The following is a 14892-nucleotide window of genomic DNA, read 5'->3' on the forward strand; positions in this document are numbered from 1 at the left end:
TGTGAGATAAGTGTTAGCTAAATTCTGGTTCACTTTATGAAAAGGAGAAAGCAGAAACTAAAGGAAGACAGTATCAAGCCATGGAAGTGAGCTCCAGACGAAGTGAGGGAAAATAAAAAGGAAATTGAAAGGATAGATTCAACCCATAGCTACATTTGATGTATCAGCCCTGTGGTGGCCAGGGCAAGCTCACTGGCATTAGATGGGCACACTGAAAGTGATATTAGGCAAAATTCTTCCTCATAATCAGTTCTAAATTAACTGGTTGTCCCTTGGGGTCTTCTCTCTCCATTCCCTACTACATCTGATTTACCAAGGCCTATAATTCCACCTCCAAAGTGTCCTCATAATCAAGACCCTTCTCCTCATCCTGGGACATGGCCATGGTGGAAATCCAGGTCTCTGTTTCTTCTCACCCTCTCTGGAGCATCAGCTCCCTGTCTCTAATCAATCCCTTCTACTCTCTAATCCACTCCTACTTGGCCTCAAGACTGAGCTTCCTAATACTGCCTCACACATAAACCTCGCGTGGGACCATCCACTGTAGAATAAAGCAGAACTCCCCTAAATTTGCCTGAAGCAGTGGCAAAGGAGTTCAAGGAATCCCCCGGGGAACATGGATGAAGGAAAGTCTCAAGAGTAATGCCTAAATGAGAAACTCTTTTTTCTTTTTAATCTTCCCTACTTTGAGGAACTCTTGAAACAAGATAAATAATAGCCTCTCCTGCCTGGTTTCAGCACGACCCACTTTGTGCGTGTGGGTGCATGTGAGAGACAGCTATTGGGTAACATGTTTGCACCCCACCAAGGGGTGAACTGAGTACCTGTGGGTCTTGCTCCCCGGAAGCCTCCCCAAAACAATCTTCTCCTCACCATGACCCATCTCCTCTAGAAAGGATAATCCTTCCTGTCCCTCACCTCGTCCCTAAAAACAGATCCTTGTTTAGCTAAGAACATTTCCCTAACTTGAAGATGAGAGAAGATTTTTTAAATTTTAATTCAGGGACATATAAAAAGGGGGTTTCACTTTTTATGAAAGACAGTCCTCACACTCTGATTACCCAATCTACTTCACCAGCTTCATCTTCGCACTCACCACTCCATCCTGACTCCCCCGTAAACCTGACATGTCTTAGACCCAGTAACACTGAACTCTTCAGCCCTCCTCAGATATACCAGGCCTTTGAGGAAGTTTGTGCACACACTATTCCCTGTGCTTAGAACACCCTAGACTCTGAGTCAGATTGCCTGGCTTTGTATCCTGGCTCTTCCACCTACTACCTGTATAATTTACAGCAAGTTATATAAACGTAAACTCACTCTGTTTCCGTTTCCTCATCTGTTAAAAAAAAAAATTAAAAGATAATAATAGTACAGGTTGCACAGCTCTCATCCAAAATGCTTGAGAGCAGAATTATTTCAGAATTTTTTGAATTTTAGAGTGTCTGCATTATACTTACTGACTTAGTTTCCCAAATCTTAAATTGTGAATTCTGAAATGCTTAAATGAGCATTTCCTTTGTGTGTCATGTTGGTACTCAAAAAGTTTCAGATTTTGGAGCATTGTGGATTTGGATGCTCAACCTATACCTACCATGAATGGGATATTGAAGATTAAATAAGTTAATATCTGAAAAGCCTTTAGAACGCAGCTTATCACATTGTATTAAATAAATGTTTCCCACCACTGTCTCATCAAAAAAAAAAAAAAAGTTTGCTTGACACACTTGTGTGAATGAAGTCTGGTCAGCAGGAATGAAGTAGGACGGAGAAGTTTAAAGAAAAAAAGTTACATTTACTTCCAGGATGCTTCATGGTCCCTACATATATTGAACTGAACAGTTTTAAGGCAGTCTAAAGTTCTCCATAACTAATGTTTGTGCTAAGCCATATTTTTGATGATCTGGCCAAACAAGTGCTGGGATAAGAAAGGGAAAGCAAACAGTATAGTTGCCATATTAGTTATCAGTTTCTCTCCAATACTGCAAGTCTTAGAAAAGTGGCTGTATTTTCCTTGGTTTCAGGTCGGTTTAAAAATCTTGGGATGAAGTCAGTTTCTGAGATTTCTACCCCACTTTCATCCCTTCTTCAATAGGTTTAAAATATTTTCAAATGTGGGAAACTGTCTTCAAAGGAACTGTAAACTTTGCTCTTAAAGAAAGAGACCTGAAAAGCAGAGGCCCCCTGTGGAAGAGTATGTGCACCGTAATCAGGCTCTGGATCCAAGCACACAGAGGATGAGAGGGTGGTAGGCCCAACCCATACCTCATTCCCACCCACTAAACCATACAAACCCAGGAAGAGTTAAGAGAATTTTAGAAAAACAGGTCCAAATCTTTAGGCATCACTTAAGAAAGGAGAAATTGCATTAATAAGCCCTCAAGTTAGAAAATATAAAAATAAATTTATTAAAGCCAGGAGAATTGGATATATCAACATGAACCCTGAACCATTTGAAAAAAAATACTATTTATCTGCTCTGTCACTAAAGTGGCTCTAGTACTAAATTAGCCAGCATTCAAATGAAACAAAACATGGTAATGTGCACCTTTCATGGCAAATTTGGTCTCTAGTAGAGCTCCCATAAAAAAGAACCAGGGCTCTTTGATGAATCACTGATTCCCAGTTTGGTACAATAGAAACTAAGATAACTTTGGCATTTCCCACTGAGAAAAAAACAAAGATAGTTTCAAAGATGTCTAGAAGTGTGGATTAGTCCATTCTCATGCTGCTATAAAGAACCGCCCGAGACTAGGTAATTTATAAAGGAAAGAGGTTTAATTGCCTCATAGTTCCACATGGCTGGGGAGGCCTCAGGCAGAAGGCACCTCCTCACAGGACAGCAGGAGAGAGAATGAGTGCTGCGTGAAGGGGAAAGCCCTTTATAAAGCCATCAGATCTTGTGAGACAAACTGCCACCATGATCCAATTACCTCTACCTGGACTGCCCTTGACACATGGGGGTTATAATTCAAGATGAGATTTTGGGTGGGGACACAGCCAAACCATTTAAAAGTGGTTTAAAATTAGAAATAAAGCAGTCACCTAGAAGAGGCTCCAAAAGGTCCAAGGGGAGCAAGAACATCAAGAAGAAAATTTTGGTCAACTGGTACGCAATGGGCTCATAAAAGGCTACAAACCATGATGATGTTTAAAAGAGTCAAGTAACATAAAGTATAGCTAAGCAAAGTCCTACCCACTGATATAAATTAGCTGAATGCTGCTTAATTACAAAAACACAATCATATGACCACCCATCTTACATCCAAGGGGCACAATATAGTGAAATGCGTATATGGTGAAATGTAATTCTGGCCTTCCAAATAAAAATCCTGTTGGAACGAATTGGATTGAAATGTATAAACCAGAATCAGGGGTAGGCTCTGGAGGAAAACAGGCTTTCTAAAAATTCTAGAAAGTTGAAGAGAGATATTGTTCAGGTACCCACCTGGGAACAGAACTACTTTCTTCCCCTAGTTGACTATATAGTATTGTTGACCTTGATTTCAGTTTAAGAACTAGGGCATCTTCATGTTTATAAAAATTTTATTAAAATGAGAGGCATGGATAATCAGTTTTCCTGAATGAGACCCAAGTATAAAATCCTGTGGTACAGCAAAAATATATCTTTAGTTTCACATCTGGCAACAGCCTACACACATACAACTGCATATGCCCATTAGGGAAATAGGACCCAGGGGGAAGTTTTGTTATGATAGGCTGCATTCACTTCTACCCTATTTACCAAATCCACTTCTGCTACAATTCTGCATCCTTGGCTAATTAAAAGAGAATGTTACAGTGGGAGTGAGTGTTTTGGAGTCTCTCCCTGTCAATCCATAATCAACCTGAAATACTGCCTGCCCTTTTATAATTAATAAATTCACAAAAAAGTGTACTGATTCTTATTTTTTTCATTAAGTATTTTCTCAATAACAGACACTAAAAGCATAATATGCTATACAATACAATACAGGATAAGAACTACTATTCTAGGGTATAGAATTTGGGAGCCTCAAACATCCATCTTTCCACATTGTTGAAGCCTAGAATGTTTCACTGTTGTTAGCAATGAGAGGTAGCCCACTCCATCATCACCCCAAGATTAGTTATATAGTCATAGGTTAACCCACAGAGCCCTTGCTTTGAGCCCTTCCTTTGAGCCCTTCACCAGATTCTGTGTATTGTGGTGTCCTCTCCTGTCCTAAGCCCCTGCCTCATGAGGACAGGAAGGAGTTGCAATAAAACTGGCCTGGGAGCTGGCCTAAAGACCCAGAGGCTGGAAAAAGCATTCAGGCTGGGCGCGCTGGCTCATGCCTGTAATCCCAGCACTTTGGGAGGCCAAGGCGGTTGGATCGCTTGAGTCCAAAAGTTCGAGACCAGCCTGGGCAACATGGTAAAACCCAGTCTCTACAAATAATACAAAAATTAGCAGGACATGGGGGTGCACACCTGTAGTCCCAGCTGCTTGGGAGGCAAAGGTGGGAGGATCACTTGAGCCCAGGAAGCAGAGGTTGCAGTGAGTCGAGATCATGCCACTGCACTCCAGCCTGGGCAACAGAGTAAGACCCTGTCCCAAAAAAATAAAAAACAAAAAAGCATTCAGTAAGTGCTGAGCAAGGACTCAGTTGTATTACTGAGATGAGTGTTAGAAGACACATGGAAGAGGGCCAGATGGTGGAATAACAAGATCCTAGACAAGTTTCTAGAACGGGAGGTGCCAAAACAGAAACCACCCTACCCACCCTGCTTTCCATTATGCATACAAAAAACACTGCTCTGAATAAGATGCATATGTGAAACACCTACACACTTGACATAAAAGATGCTCAATAAATACTAGTTCTCGCTCTTCTCCACCAATCCCACTCCCTAGCATCGGATAATTATTTTAACAAATTTATACCAAGCTGCTCCTATGGATAGCCAAATGCTAGTTGATAGAAATAAAAAGACAACAACAACAACAACAATAAATACTTCCTGTGCTTATGACCTAGCTACAATAATACTTAAGGAAAAATACACAAAATCACATAAATTAACCAATACAGTGTTTTCTCTATAAATGTTCTTCCTCTCTTTTAAATAGGTATCTGTCTCCATGTTAACAGCCACGACTTCTAAGGTTTCTAAAGCTATGAATACTACTTAAATGTCATACTTTTCTAGAGGAAAGAATATTAAGAAAAAACACTATGTACCTCATATAAGATGTATAAAGAGGCCATGTTCATTGCAGTGAATTAACAAAGTGCAATTGATTCTGGTGCTGCTACACTAAATATGCAGATTATTCTAACCTAATATGAAAGTTTACTAAGTAACTTTCCAGGAAAAAACATTGCATGCCATTTTCTCATCTCTGTTATTCAGGCATCCCTTCCACAGGACATCTGTCTAGTTTACTCAAGCGTGAGATGGCCCTGTGGTGCTATATTTTGCAGAAGTATATAGTGTATAGGTAGCTGACTATTTGCTTTGAAGAAAAAATACATGTCCAAGGCTTCCAGTTTCATAACTACTATTTATTGTGTTGTCTTTTCCTTACAAACATCTGTGCAACATTCAGATAACTGGGTTAGGAATATATCCAAGTGAAACCTTTGGAAATACAGCCAGAAACTAGGTTATAATAAATCATGGCAAAGGGTGGTGAAGCGGACAGCATGACTACACACACCGACAGATGAGCACACACTCATGTGCACACATGAAGGAGACCTTACATCTGAAACACAGCAGTGACATTCAACAAAGGTGTTCGACAAAAACGCTGGCAAACACATGCTAAAAATTTAGGTTGAAATAACAGGGATCAGCTGTGTACTTCCTGTGACACACTTTTTCCCATCTTTAAGAATTTTTACCCTATTTTTTTCAAGCACTGCCTATTCAAATTATAAACTCTGCTTACTGCTTGATGGAATAATGTATTTTATACAATTATTCAAAATAATTTTACATCCAAAGCTCAATAAACAATGAATAAGCTCATATATTTAAAATAATTAGCTGGGCACAGTGGATCACACCTATAATTCCGGCACTTTGGGAGGCTGAGGCTAAAGGATCTCTTGAGCTCAAGAGTTTGAGACCAGCCTGTGGAACAGAATGAGAACTACTTTAAAAATATATTAATTAAAAAAATAATAATTTATGACACTAATGGAATAGTTGAATTTTCCTTAAAATGGTCCTTTTGGATGCTTTATAGCAAATAACTGGGAGAAATAAAAAAAAAGGGAATCAAAAACCCTGAAGTGAGTAAAAATGGAGATTCTATTGAAGCAACAGTAGGTTTATACTTCATTTCACCTCAATCATACAGGCATCCTCCACTATTCTGTAAAACAACTGGGCCAGGCTGCCAAGTTAGCCTGAACTTAATTTTATAGTTTTCACTGCTATGATACGGCAATTGCCCATTACTTTCAAATAATCAATGCATGGTTGAGAACACAGACAAACTAGTTTCTGCTCTAAGAAGCATATCTCTTAGCATTGACAGTTTACACAAAGAGAAATATTTGATTGAATCTGAACTTTTCTATGCTTGATAAGGAAAGAACATTTAAAGCAATAGGGGCAAATCACAATGTTCTTAACCAAAGTTGCCAGATTCTATAAATTCCTTCTGGTTAGTTCCCAAACACTTTGGGGAGGAATCCGTACTTGGAGTTGAATGGAAGAAGAATGGATAAGTAACAGCTACTAGAAATATACTTGGGAAGTACAGTGCTAACAGTGCTTCCCCCTAGAAAACGTAGCAAAGGCAATTTAAGAACACTAAAATTTTTCCCTCATTAGGAAAAGCTGCCTCACGTGATGTTGTAAATTATATGATGTTTTCCCCAGTCTTTACAAAGTATACCAAGCTGAAAGTGGATCTGTAGGAGATGGTAGTTTCTAAATCACCTCAAAGTCATCTATTTTCTTTTTCATCATCATTTAGGAAACACATTAGTAACCTAAACCTGACTGAACCATACATGAGAGTTAAGAGGAATGAGGTCCTGATTAAACACCTGGATCTCTTTAATAGCAACTTCAATATAATCATCAGTAACCACAGGGCTATGGAATATTAAAACGCTAATGTATGATCCCAAGCAAAGCTTCAGATGAACACCTCTAGCACCATTTGAGGTTTGGGGTTTGGAATTCACCAAATAATAGAGTACGAGCTAAAAAGGCATTTACATTCCAGCACCTGCCACTCATTATCTGCATCTATTTGGGCAAGGAATTAAACCTCTCTGAACTTAGGTTTCTTATCCTCGAAACAGGAAAAACACTACTCACGTGGCCCAGTTCACATAAGATTGTAGCACCAGCAGCAGCAGCAGTAGAAGTAGTAGTAGCAATACAACTTTCATTTTTTGAGTGCTTACTCTGTGCTGTGAACTGAAAACAACATGGTGAGGTGGGATACCATGTTTTATAGATGAGGAAGCTGAGGCTCAGAAATAAGAACTTGCACAGGGTTGCACAATCTGTTACTGGCAGAATCTAAGTGTGAACACTAACTACTCTGACTTCAGAGGTCATGACCTTGTTCACATCTCAAAATGCATTCATATACATGCTCTAATGAGGTAATCCTATTGACTGCACACTGTAAAGGGCAAGGCACCACAGTCATGTAAGGTGTTATTACTATATATTTTTAAAAGTTGCTAAAATGTATTTTCTACTGGATACATAATACTATTCTTAGCAAAAGGACATCAACTCAAGAAACTATGGAAAGGGCATGAATGAATATGCAACTTGGAACCTGAAACAATGAAAAAATAAGACAAATAAAATAGATGTGACAGTTGGTGACATCATTTTGTACATTTGCGCATTCACTCACATCTGCACAGAGCCCCAGCCCACAAACATCAAATATCTCTCAAGACGTCAATGGAAATTGCTGAAAGCATTACAAAGAGCTGGGAGATTTGCTGTGTTTGACTCCACAAGCCAATGCTGACGACTTGGCAAGCTGCTCACAAGAGGTTATTAGGGACATAGGACAAGCATGTTAGGCTGCTAATAGCCTGTGGCCAAGTCTCTCAGGGAAAACAAAGCGCGGCAAGTTAGCAGAGCTGAGCATCTAGACAATGCTTTAGCCTCCTATTTGGTAGCCAAAAACAATCATGGTGAACTGGAAAACTAACAAAGACATATCAACTATCTCTACACTGTCATAATATTTCTAAGCATTTAAAACAGAAGAAAGATTTCATTCGCCAAGGACAGGTCAATGGAAATATGGCTAAATTCATATTATTTGGTTGCAAACACTTTTCCCAGAAATAAGCTCAAAAAAATTGTTCTCTATATTTCTCCTCTACTTTTCTATTTTTTTCTATGAGATTATCCTCACTCCTTCCAGGGCCCCAGGCTGTCCCTCGCATATGCCATCTTAGGCAGCAAAGTCCCAAAAGCTCCTGGCCATCCTACCTCTTCCTTTACTGTGTTGCTGCTCTTTGTTTCTTCTAAAAGAGATAAAATAACAGCCCAAGACCACAGTGTACAGTTTCATAGACTGTTCACTACATAATCTCAGGTGGTGATCACCTCGCAGAAATGGTTTCACTCTCATCCTGGATATGTGCAGTGCACAATGTGTACAACCAAACTCAGCAGCCCTGTGTACAGATCCAACACCAGAACAGGCATGAAGAGTTTTCTGCATTCATCTGTTCATTCACTCATTCAACTCAGACAGATTTATTGTGTCTAGTGTGCACCAGACACTTGGCAGGTCCTAGGCAAATACCAGTAAATAATAGTGTGCAATCCCTGCCCTCAAGGAACTCACGGTCTAGACATGTCAACAATGAGTAATATTACAGAATAAAGCGCATTATGTCTGGGAGGTAGTCTAAAACAGGAGAAAATCCAGACGCGGTCTTAGCACTGAGGAAGGGAGGGCACATCTTACCACATTGGGGTTGACCTTATGTCGAAAGCATGTAATGTTCACCACATAAGGCCAATCATCAGGCTCCATCAGTACCCCAGCAGCATGGGCACAAGTGACATGGAAGGAGGCCGGGCAGCGACCGTAGGAACACTGGATGCAGGCTCCAGAGACCCTCTTAACCCGGTGTCTGCAGAAGATGCATTTCTGGAAGGTTAAAACAGAGAAGAACATCAATTCACATTCTGTAACCCAGTCAGTTCCCACAATTTACAGAATAGTTACCAGAGAAGAAAAAAAAAAAAAAAAACTGATTACATCAACAAGTCCTGACCCCTCCAGGGGCCCCAGTGGTCACAGCATCTGCGGCAATGTAATCTACTTTCTTCAAAGGAAACACACTGCTATGGTCACAGACTGCCAGACATATGTTTAACTATGTCTTGTAGCAAGGAAAGCCAAACACTTTCACACATACTCCTGCAGGCACAGAGCTCGGGAAAAGACCCCAGAGGTACTCCTATAAATAACCCATGAATGTTGAAACTACTTCTGTTTTACCCTCCTGTATGGCAGGTCTTTCTGTGCATCAAGAAGTAGAATATGGGTTTGCAGGACAGGTCATTCTTTCCTAAATTACATGTGGTCTTCAAAAACACCCAAACAGCATAGGGGCAAGTTAAGTTTTCCAAAGACAAGGAAATGTAAAGTGTTAAATGGTCCAATGTGGAAACTAGCGTTTAATAATCCAAATCTGAACCCTTCATGAATGACAAAAAAAATATGCCTCCCAAAGTGAGAAAATTGAAAATCACCCCAAAGGGCATAATTTGGTTGAATATCTATAGCTGATGATGCCTGGGGAAGAGAAGATGAAAATAAAAAACAGCAATAATGATTACCACAATTCGAAAATTAAATTGCATACACTTAGCCCTAAACATTATCAGTACATTTGTTATGAGAGATAGAGAAAAACAGCTTCACTAAATGTAAGTTGTGAACTAATACTTGAGGGTTAGGAAAAAATGGTTGTGGAAAAACATAGGGTTAGGTCTGGAAAGCAGAAGAAACAATGATCAAAAGCCCAAATTTTCATTCTGAAGAGTAAAAAAGGTCTGAAATCTGATCAAATGTTGGTGCTCTTCTTTTATAGGTAGATTTTCTTTCCTGGGACAATAAAGGTACTTAAACTCAAGCCCTTTTGAAGACTAATATTTTATCAGAGACTTGCAAGAATCAATGTGCATTTAACTTCTAACTCTTCATGTCCTCACATCTGATCAGTGGCTTAATCTTTTAGATTCTGTCCCTTAATCTTACACTGATCTCTCCCTACCATCTATACCAACTGCCACTGCCTCCGCCCATGGTGTCTTGCCCAGCATCGTAATGGATTCCCAATGTGTATCTCCATCCTTTATTTCATTCTATCTCCACTTGTCTTCCCCAAAGTTGCCAGAGTGATTTTTTACAACATGAATCTCATGTCACCACCACCGTACTTAATATCCTTCATATAATTAAAAGTTTCTCTTTATCTCCAAGTCACTCCAAAAAAAAAAAAGGGAAAACCATGAGGTGGAAGAGCCAAGTTTGTAAAAGTCCCTTCATGGTCTAAGTGTTACTTCTCACTAGTCCCCATAAGGACCCTATACATTAAGTACTTATGTGATTTCCTTATACATCTAGATTCAATGTACAATTAAGCATTTTTAAGTGGAGGTTGAGGATGTGGCTTAACTGATTAAAAAATCATACACACATATATACACACACAAATACACAGAACCTTAAAACTAAAAAGACATCATAATCTGCCTGAGAGCATTATTTAATATTCTGTCTTGGTATCTCTTTGACAATCCATGCTATCAGTTTCATTACATTTTCCTAATTTTTAGTATTTTGGTATCTTTTTGTTAGTTCCAATTATTTGAAATGTGATGGCAGATACAAAAGCAAAAACTCCTATCAGGAGCCCCGGGCATTTTCAATCTTTCAAGAATCTAATTATACAACATAGAGGTCAGTGTTTGAATAAGTTAAGATATTGACAGGTATATGAAAGGTGAAATTATGTGTTATTTTCTTAAGATCTTTTAAGAGTAGGACGGTGTTGTGACTTAGCTAATTAAAGCATTGGTATCTCCCAACCTCCATCACCATTAACTTCATTAAACTGAGACTCACCAAAAAGGAGTAAGAAGACAGAATACACTCAAGCCCAGAGAGGATTCAATCCTTGGAGTCTAAGGAGGGACTTGCCCTATTCCAGGAGGACCAGAAGTGGTGACTTCTAAGGACAGAACCACAGTTTCCTTAGAAAGTCAACCTAACAGTAAACTATTATAACTCAATGCTTTGCAAGATGTTTATTCAGAGCTGAGAACACTTAAACATCACACAGGTTCTTGCAGAGACAGAGAACCCCATAAAACCTATGAAGGGAGCTGTTGTGAATGCATCCTGTAAGACAGTTAACATAGTATTTCAGACCCCCATTTTCATTTGCTTGTTGCTAAAATGTTTTTTTTCCCACCCTGGCAGAAAAATCTCTGGAATTTGACGCCTAAAGATACCTGGGCTACAGAATGGAATCTAGTAGGTTAAAGACATCTATGTGCACTTAAGAATGTTACAACGAAATACATGCTATGAAAGAAGTGAATGAAATGCTACCTGGCACTAGAATAACATGAACAGGAATGGTACAATTAATGAATCATGCCTGGGGACAATAGAGGGAAGAAAGCTTTAAGAAAAGCAAAGACGAACTGGATCAAGATGGTACACTAAATCCCTGCTACCACCTATCCAGGCCCAACCCCTACGTAACTACATAGGAAAAAGGATGAAGCCAAAACAGCAATGACAGACAAGAGACAGTGCCATCAGAGGACCAGAACATGTATGGAATTCCTAGACCATGGGAAACAGGTGGAACTAAACCAACAGAGAAACCAAAGTAGGTAAGAACTAATGCAAAATAAGTGTTTGGCAAAGAATATTCTTTAGGCAAAGGATACCAAAGGAGTAAGAATAATTCTCAGCCCCAAAGCCTCAGAGCCACCCCAAACCAAGTATCCACAATTAAAAAAATAAAAAAAATAAAAAAGAAAGAAAAAAAGGAAGAATCCATAATTAAAAGAAGCAGAAACCCTGGGTCAACATGAGGTAATTATCTTAAAAACAGTGCCACTCAGAATGTTTTTAACATGATGTTTCTAAAGATCTTTAGGCTGAGAGTGGTGGCTCACGCCTATAATCCCAGTACTTTAGGAGGCTGAGGCAGGTGGATCACCTGAGGTCAGGTGTTCAAGACCAGCCTGGCCAACATGGCAAAACCCCGTTTCTACTAAAAATACAAAAATTAGCCAGGCGTTGTGGTAAGCACCTGTAATCCCAGCTACTTGGGTGGCTGAGGCAGGAGAATCGCTTGAACCCAGGAGGCAGAGGTTGCAGTAAGCCAAAATCACAGCATTGCACTCCAGCCTGGGTAACAGAGTGAGACTCTGTCTCAAAACAAGGAAAAACAAAATCTTTACGCATACTGAGATTTGATAAACACTACTGTAGGATAGGTAGGCTAGTTAATGTTTTCTCTATCCCTAGCCTACTGAGACACTGACAATTCTTTGTAAATTTTATATTAGAGACAGGGTTTTGCCATGCTGCCCAGGCTGGATTTCAAAATCCTGAGCTCAAGCAATTTGCCTGCTTTGGCCTTCCAAAGTGTTGAGATTACAGACATGAGCCATCACGCCTGGCCTTGATTTTGCCTTCAGAATAAAGCCATGAGAATTACTAGAAAATCAAAGTAAATAATATGCCAGGGCAGAGCTCCTGTCTCATCTGAGAGTCAAGGCTAGAGAGGGAAGTAGAAAAAACCTTGAATCAACCCCCAAACTCCTCAAGATAAATGGAGTTTCTGTATAAAAATATATATTAAAAAATAAAAATTAAAAAATAAAATTAAATTAAAAAATAAAATTGAAAAAATTCAAAATAGAAAAGTGTATGTTCTGCAGGGAGGGGAATGAAAGAAGGTTAGAGAGCACTGGACTCCAGGGAGCTGATCACCCAGCCAAAAGCTGTTAGTGGGTATCCTTGACAGGACAGTTCTGGCAAGGCTGATGACAAGAACAGAAGTGGCTCTCTTCCACCTCAGGGTTCCAGCACATCTTGGTGGGGCCACTGAATTTGCATTTCTAACAAGTTCCCAGTGATACTGATGCTGTTGATCCACAGCTCACACTTTGAGAACCATGAGGTTACCGGGTTAAAAAGTGAAAAGGTGTCACTCATACCGACAGCTTCTAGTACAAGGGAGTTAAGGAAGTGCAATGATTTTTTTTCACCTATTCTTCAGTGTCAAGGGCTGAGAGAATCCTCAGGCAGGTGTGATTTATAGAGCACTGTACTTGCCTGGGGGACTGGATTTCCATACTTATTCCAGCAGCATAGACCATTAAGGCTACTAATGGATTGAGGAAGTAATGAAGTATCTGGCAATGAGGCTTTGTATATCATTAGATTTCCTTGAATCTTGGCAAAGGGCATCAAGAAATGATGAGCTGTGAAGGAGCTGGAGGTTCAAAGCACATCTCCTTCCCCCTTTTTCCTGTTAATATGATTTCTGATATTTTTGTTGTTGTTTTGCTAGTTTTATGATTCTTTTTTCTTACACAAATAGGCAGGTAATTCCAAAACAGGTGTGAATGCTTTTTAATTATTGTTTCCTGATTAAGTCACAGGCTAATGATAATGAGACATTAGCTAATTTCTTTCTCCTTTTGCCCCCTAAGGACACTTTTTCTAAGCATCACACAGCAAGTTAACACTCCCAGCTCAAACAGGGAACAATGTTTAGCTCAACGGACATCACTATTGCTGCAGGCAAATCAGAGGATTGAGGCTAAAACCTTCAGTTTGCTCCAAGTCCTTAAATACAGGGTTTGTAATAGAATCCTTTGATTTTTAACCCTACCTGTAAGATTTATGTTCCGCTCATTAGTATTCATTAAGTCAATCACTCATGTGTCAATACCAGCTAGCACTGGGGGAAGTCTGAGCTCTACAGTAAAGAGGATAGTCTAGCCACAATAAAATGCAGAATGGAACAACTACCATTTGAGAGTGAGATTCAGAAGGAGAAGAGAGAGTAGATTAATAAAGAGAAATCAAGTTATCTAGTCAGCTAAAGAGTGGCTGGGGAGGGAAGGAAATGGAGGACATTGAAAAGCAAGGTCCCCAGTGCACTGACACCACAGGGTTTGGGCTGTTTTGTGAGAGGCAGCAATTAATATGCAGCCTCACCCACATATGAGTGATACGACAAAACAAATCCTGTTTACTTGGGCAACTGGTCATAACATGATAAGTCCTCTGTCTCTCTTCCCCAAAAGTTATTTCTTATGCACTCCGAGTTCAGAGCATTAAAATAAATGGCTCATAATGCCAAGTGTGTTGAATTAAATCCTTATCATAAATAAGGTATCAGAAGCCATTTATCTCATAGCTTTTTGTTTGGTGAGATTCACCCTGCAAAAGGTGAGAAAGCTAAGAAAAGTCAAGTAGCAGGGAAAGGCCAGTGGGATGAGCTCAGCTAGGCCAAGAGACAGAGCTAAAAAAAATGGACAGAGGTGGCCAGGGATCAGATATAAGGTTACATGTATTCAAAATAAGGCTAATGAGTCACTGTTGGCACTGATAAAATGTTAAATAAAAATCACAAAAGAATTCTAAAACTGGAAAGGCCAAGGCAGTTCAGACACAGACAAATTAACAAATGACTTGTGCAAAGTACTACACCAACAGCACAGTCATACTTTGTTTCATTTTGGATCAACAGATACATCACAAGGAAGACCAAGTAAGAATCCTTTTGGAAGCACCTTTTAAGCCAAGTAGCAGAACAATGACTGTACTAAACAGCCATTAACCATATGAATGTTCCCTTAATGCATATAATG

The 14892-nt window shown here is 39.5% G+C and overlaps 1 protein-coding gene across 12 annotated transcripts in view; it reads right to left on the bottom strand.

The window, feature by feature from the left end:
- Positions 1 to 14892, bottom strand: part of KDM4C (lysine demethylase 4C) — a 451156-nt gene that overhangs the window by 62528 nt on the left and 373736 nt on the right. For 7 of the 12 annotated variants that reach the window (XM_063649532.1, XM_054502416.2, XM_063649536.1 and 4 more), the window contains 2 exons: positions 8939 to 9124; positions 7306 to 7407 (listed from right to left, as the gene is read on the bottom strand). In XM_063649532.1, the coding sequence (XP_063505602.1) occupies positions 7306 to 7407; positions 8939 to 9124 (288 nt within the window). Of the gene's footprint in view, positions 1 to 5514; positions 6103 to 7305; positions 7408 to 8938; positions 9125 to 14892 lie in introns of those variants that run through there. The other 5 variants (XM_063649534.1, XM_063649538.1, XM_054502420.2 and 2 more) reach the window with 2 other exon arrangements.

This window comes from Pongo pygmaeus, chromosome 13 (genome assembly GCF_028885625.2).
Source record: "Pongo pygmaeus isolate AG05252 chromosome 13, NHGRI_mPonPyg2-v2.0_pri, whole genome shotgun sequence".
Classification (NCBI taxonomy): domain Eukaryota; kingdom Metazoa; phylum Chordata; class Mammalia; order Primates; family Hominidae; genus Pongo; species Pongo pygmaeus.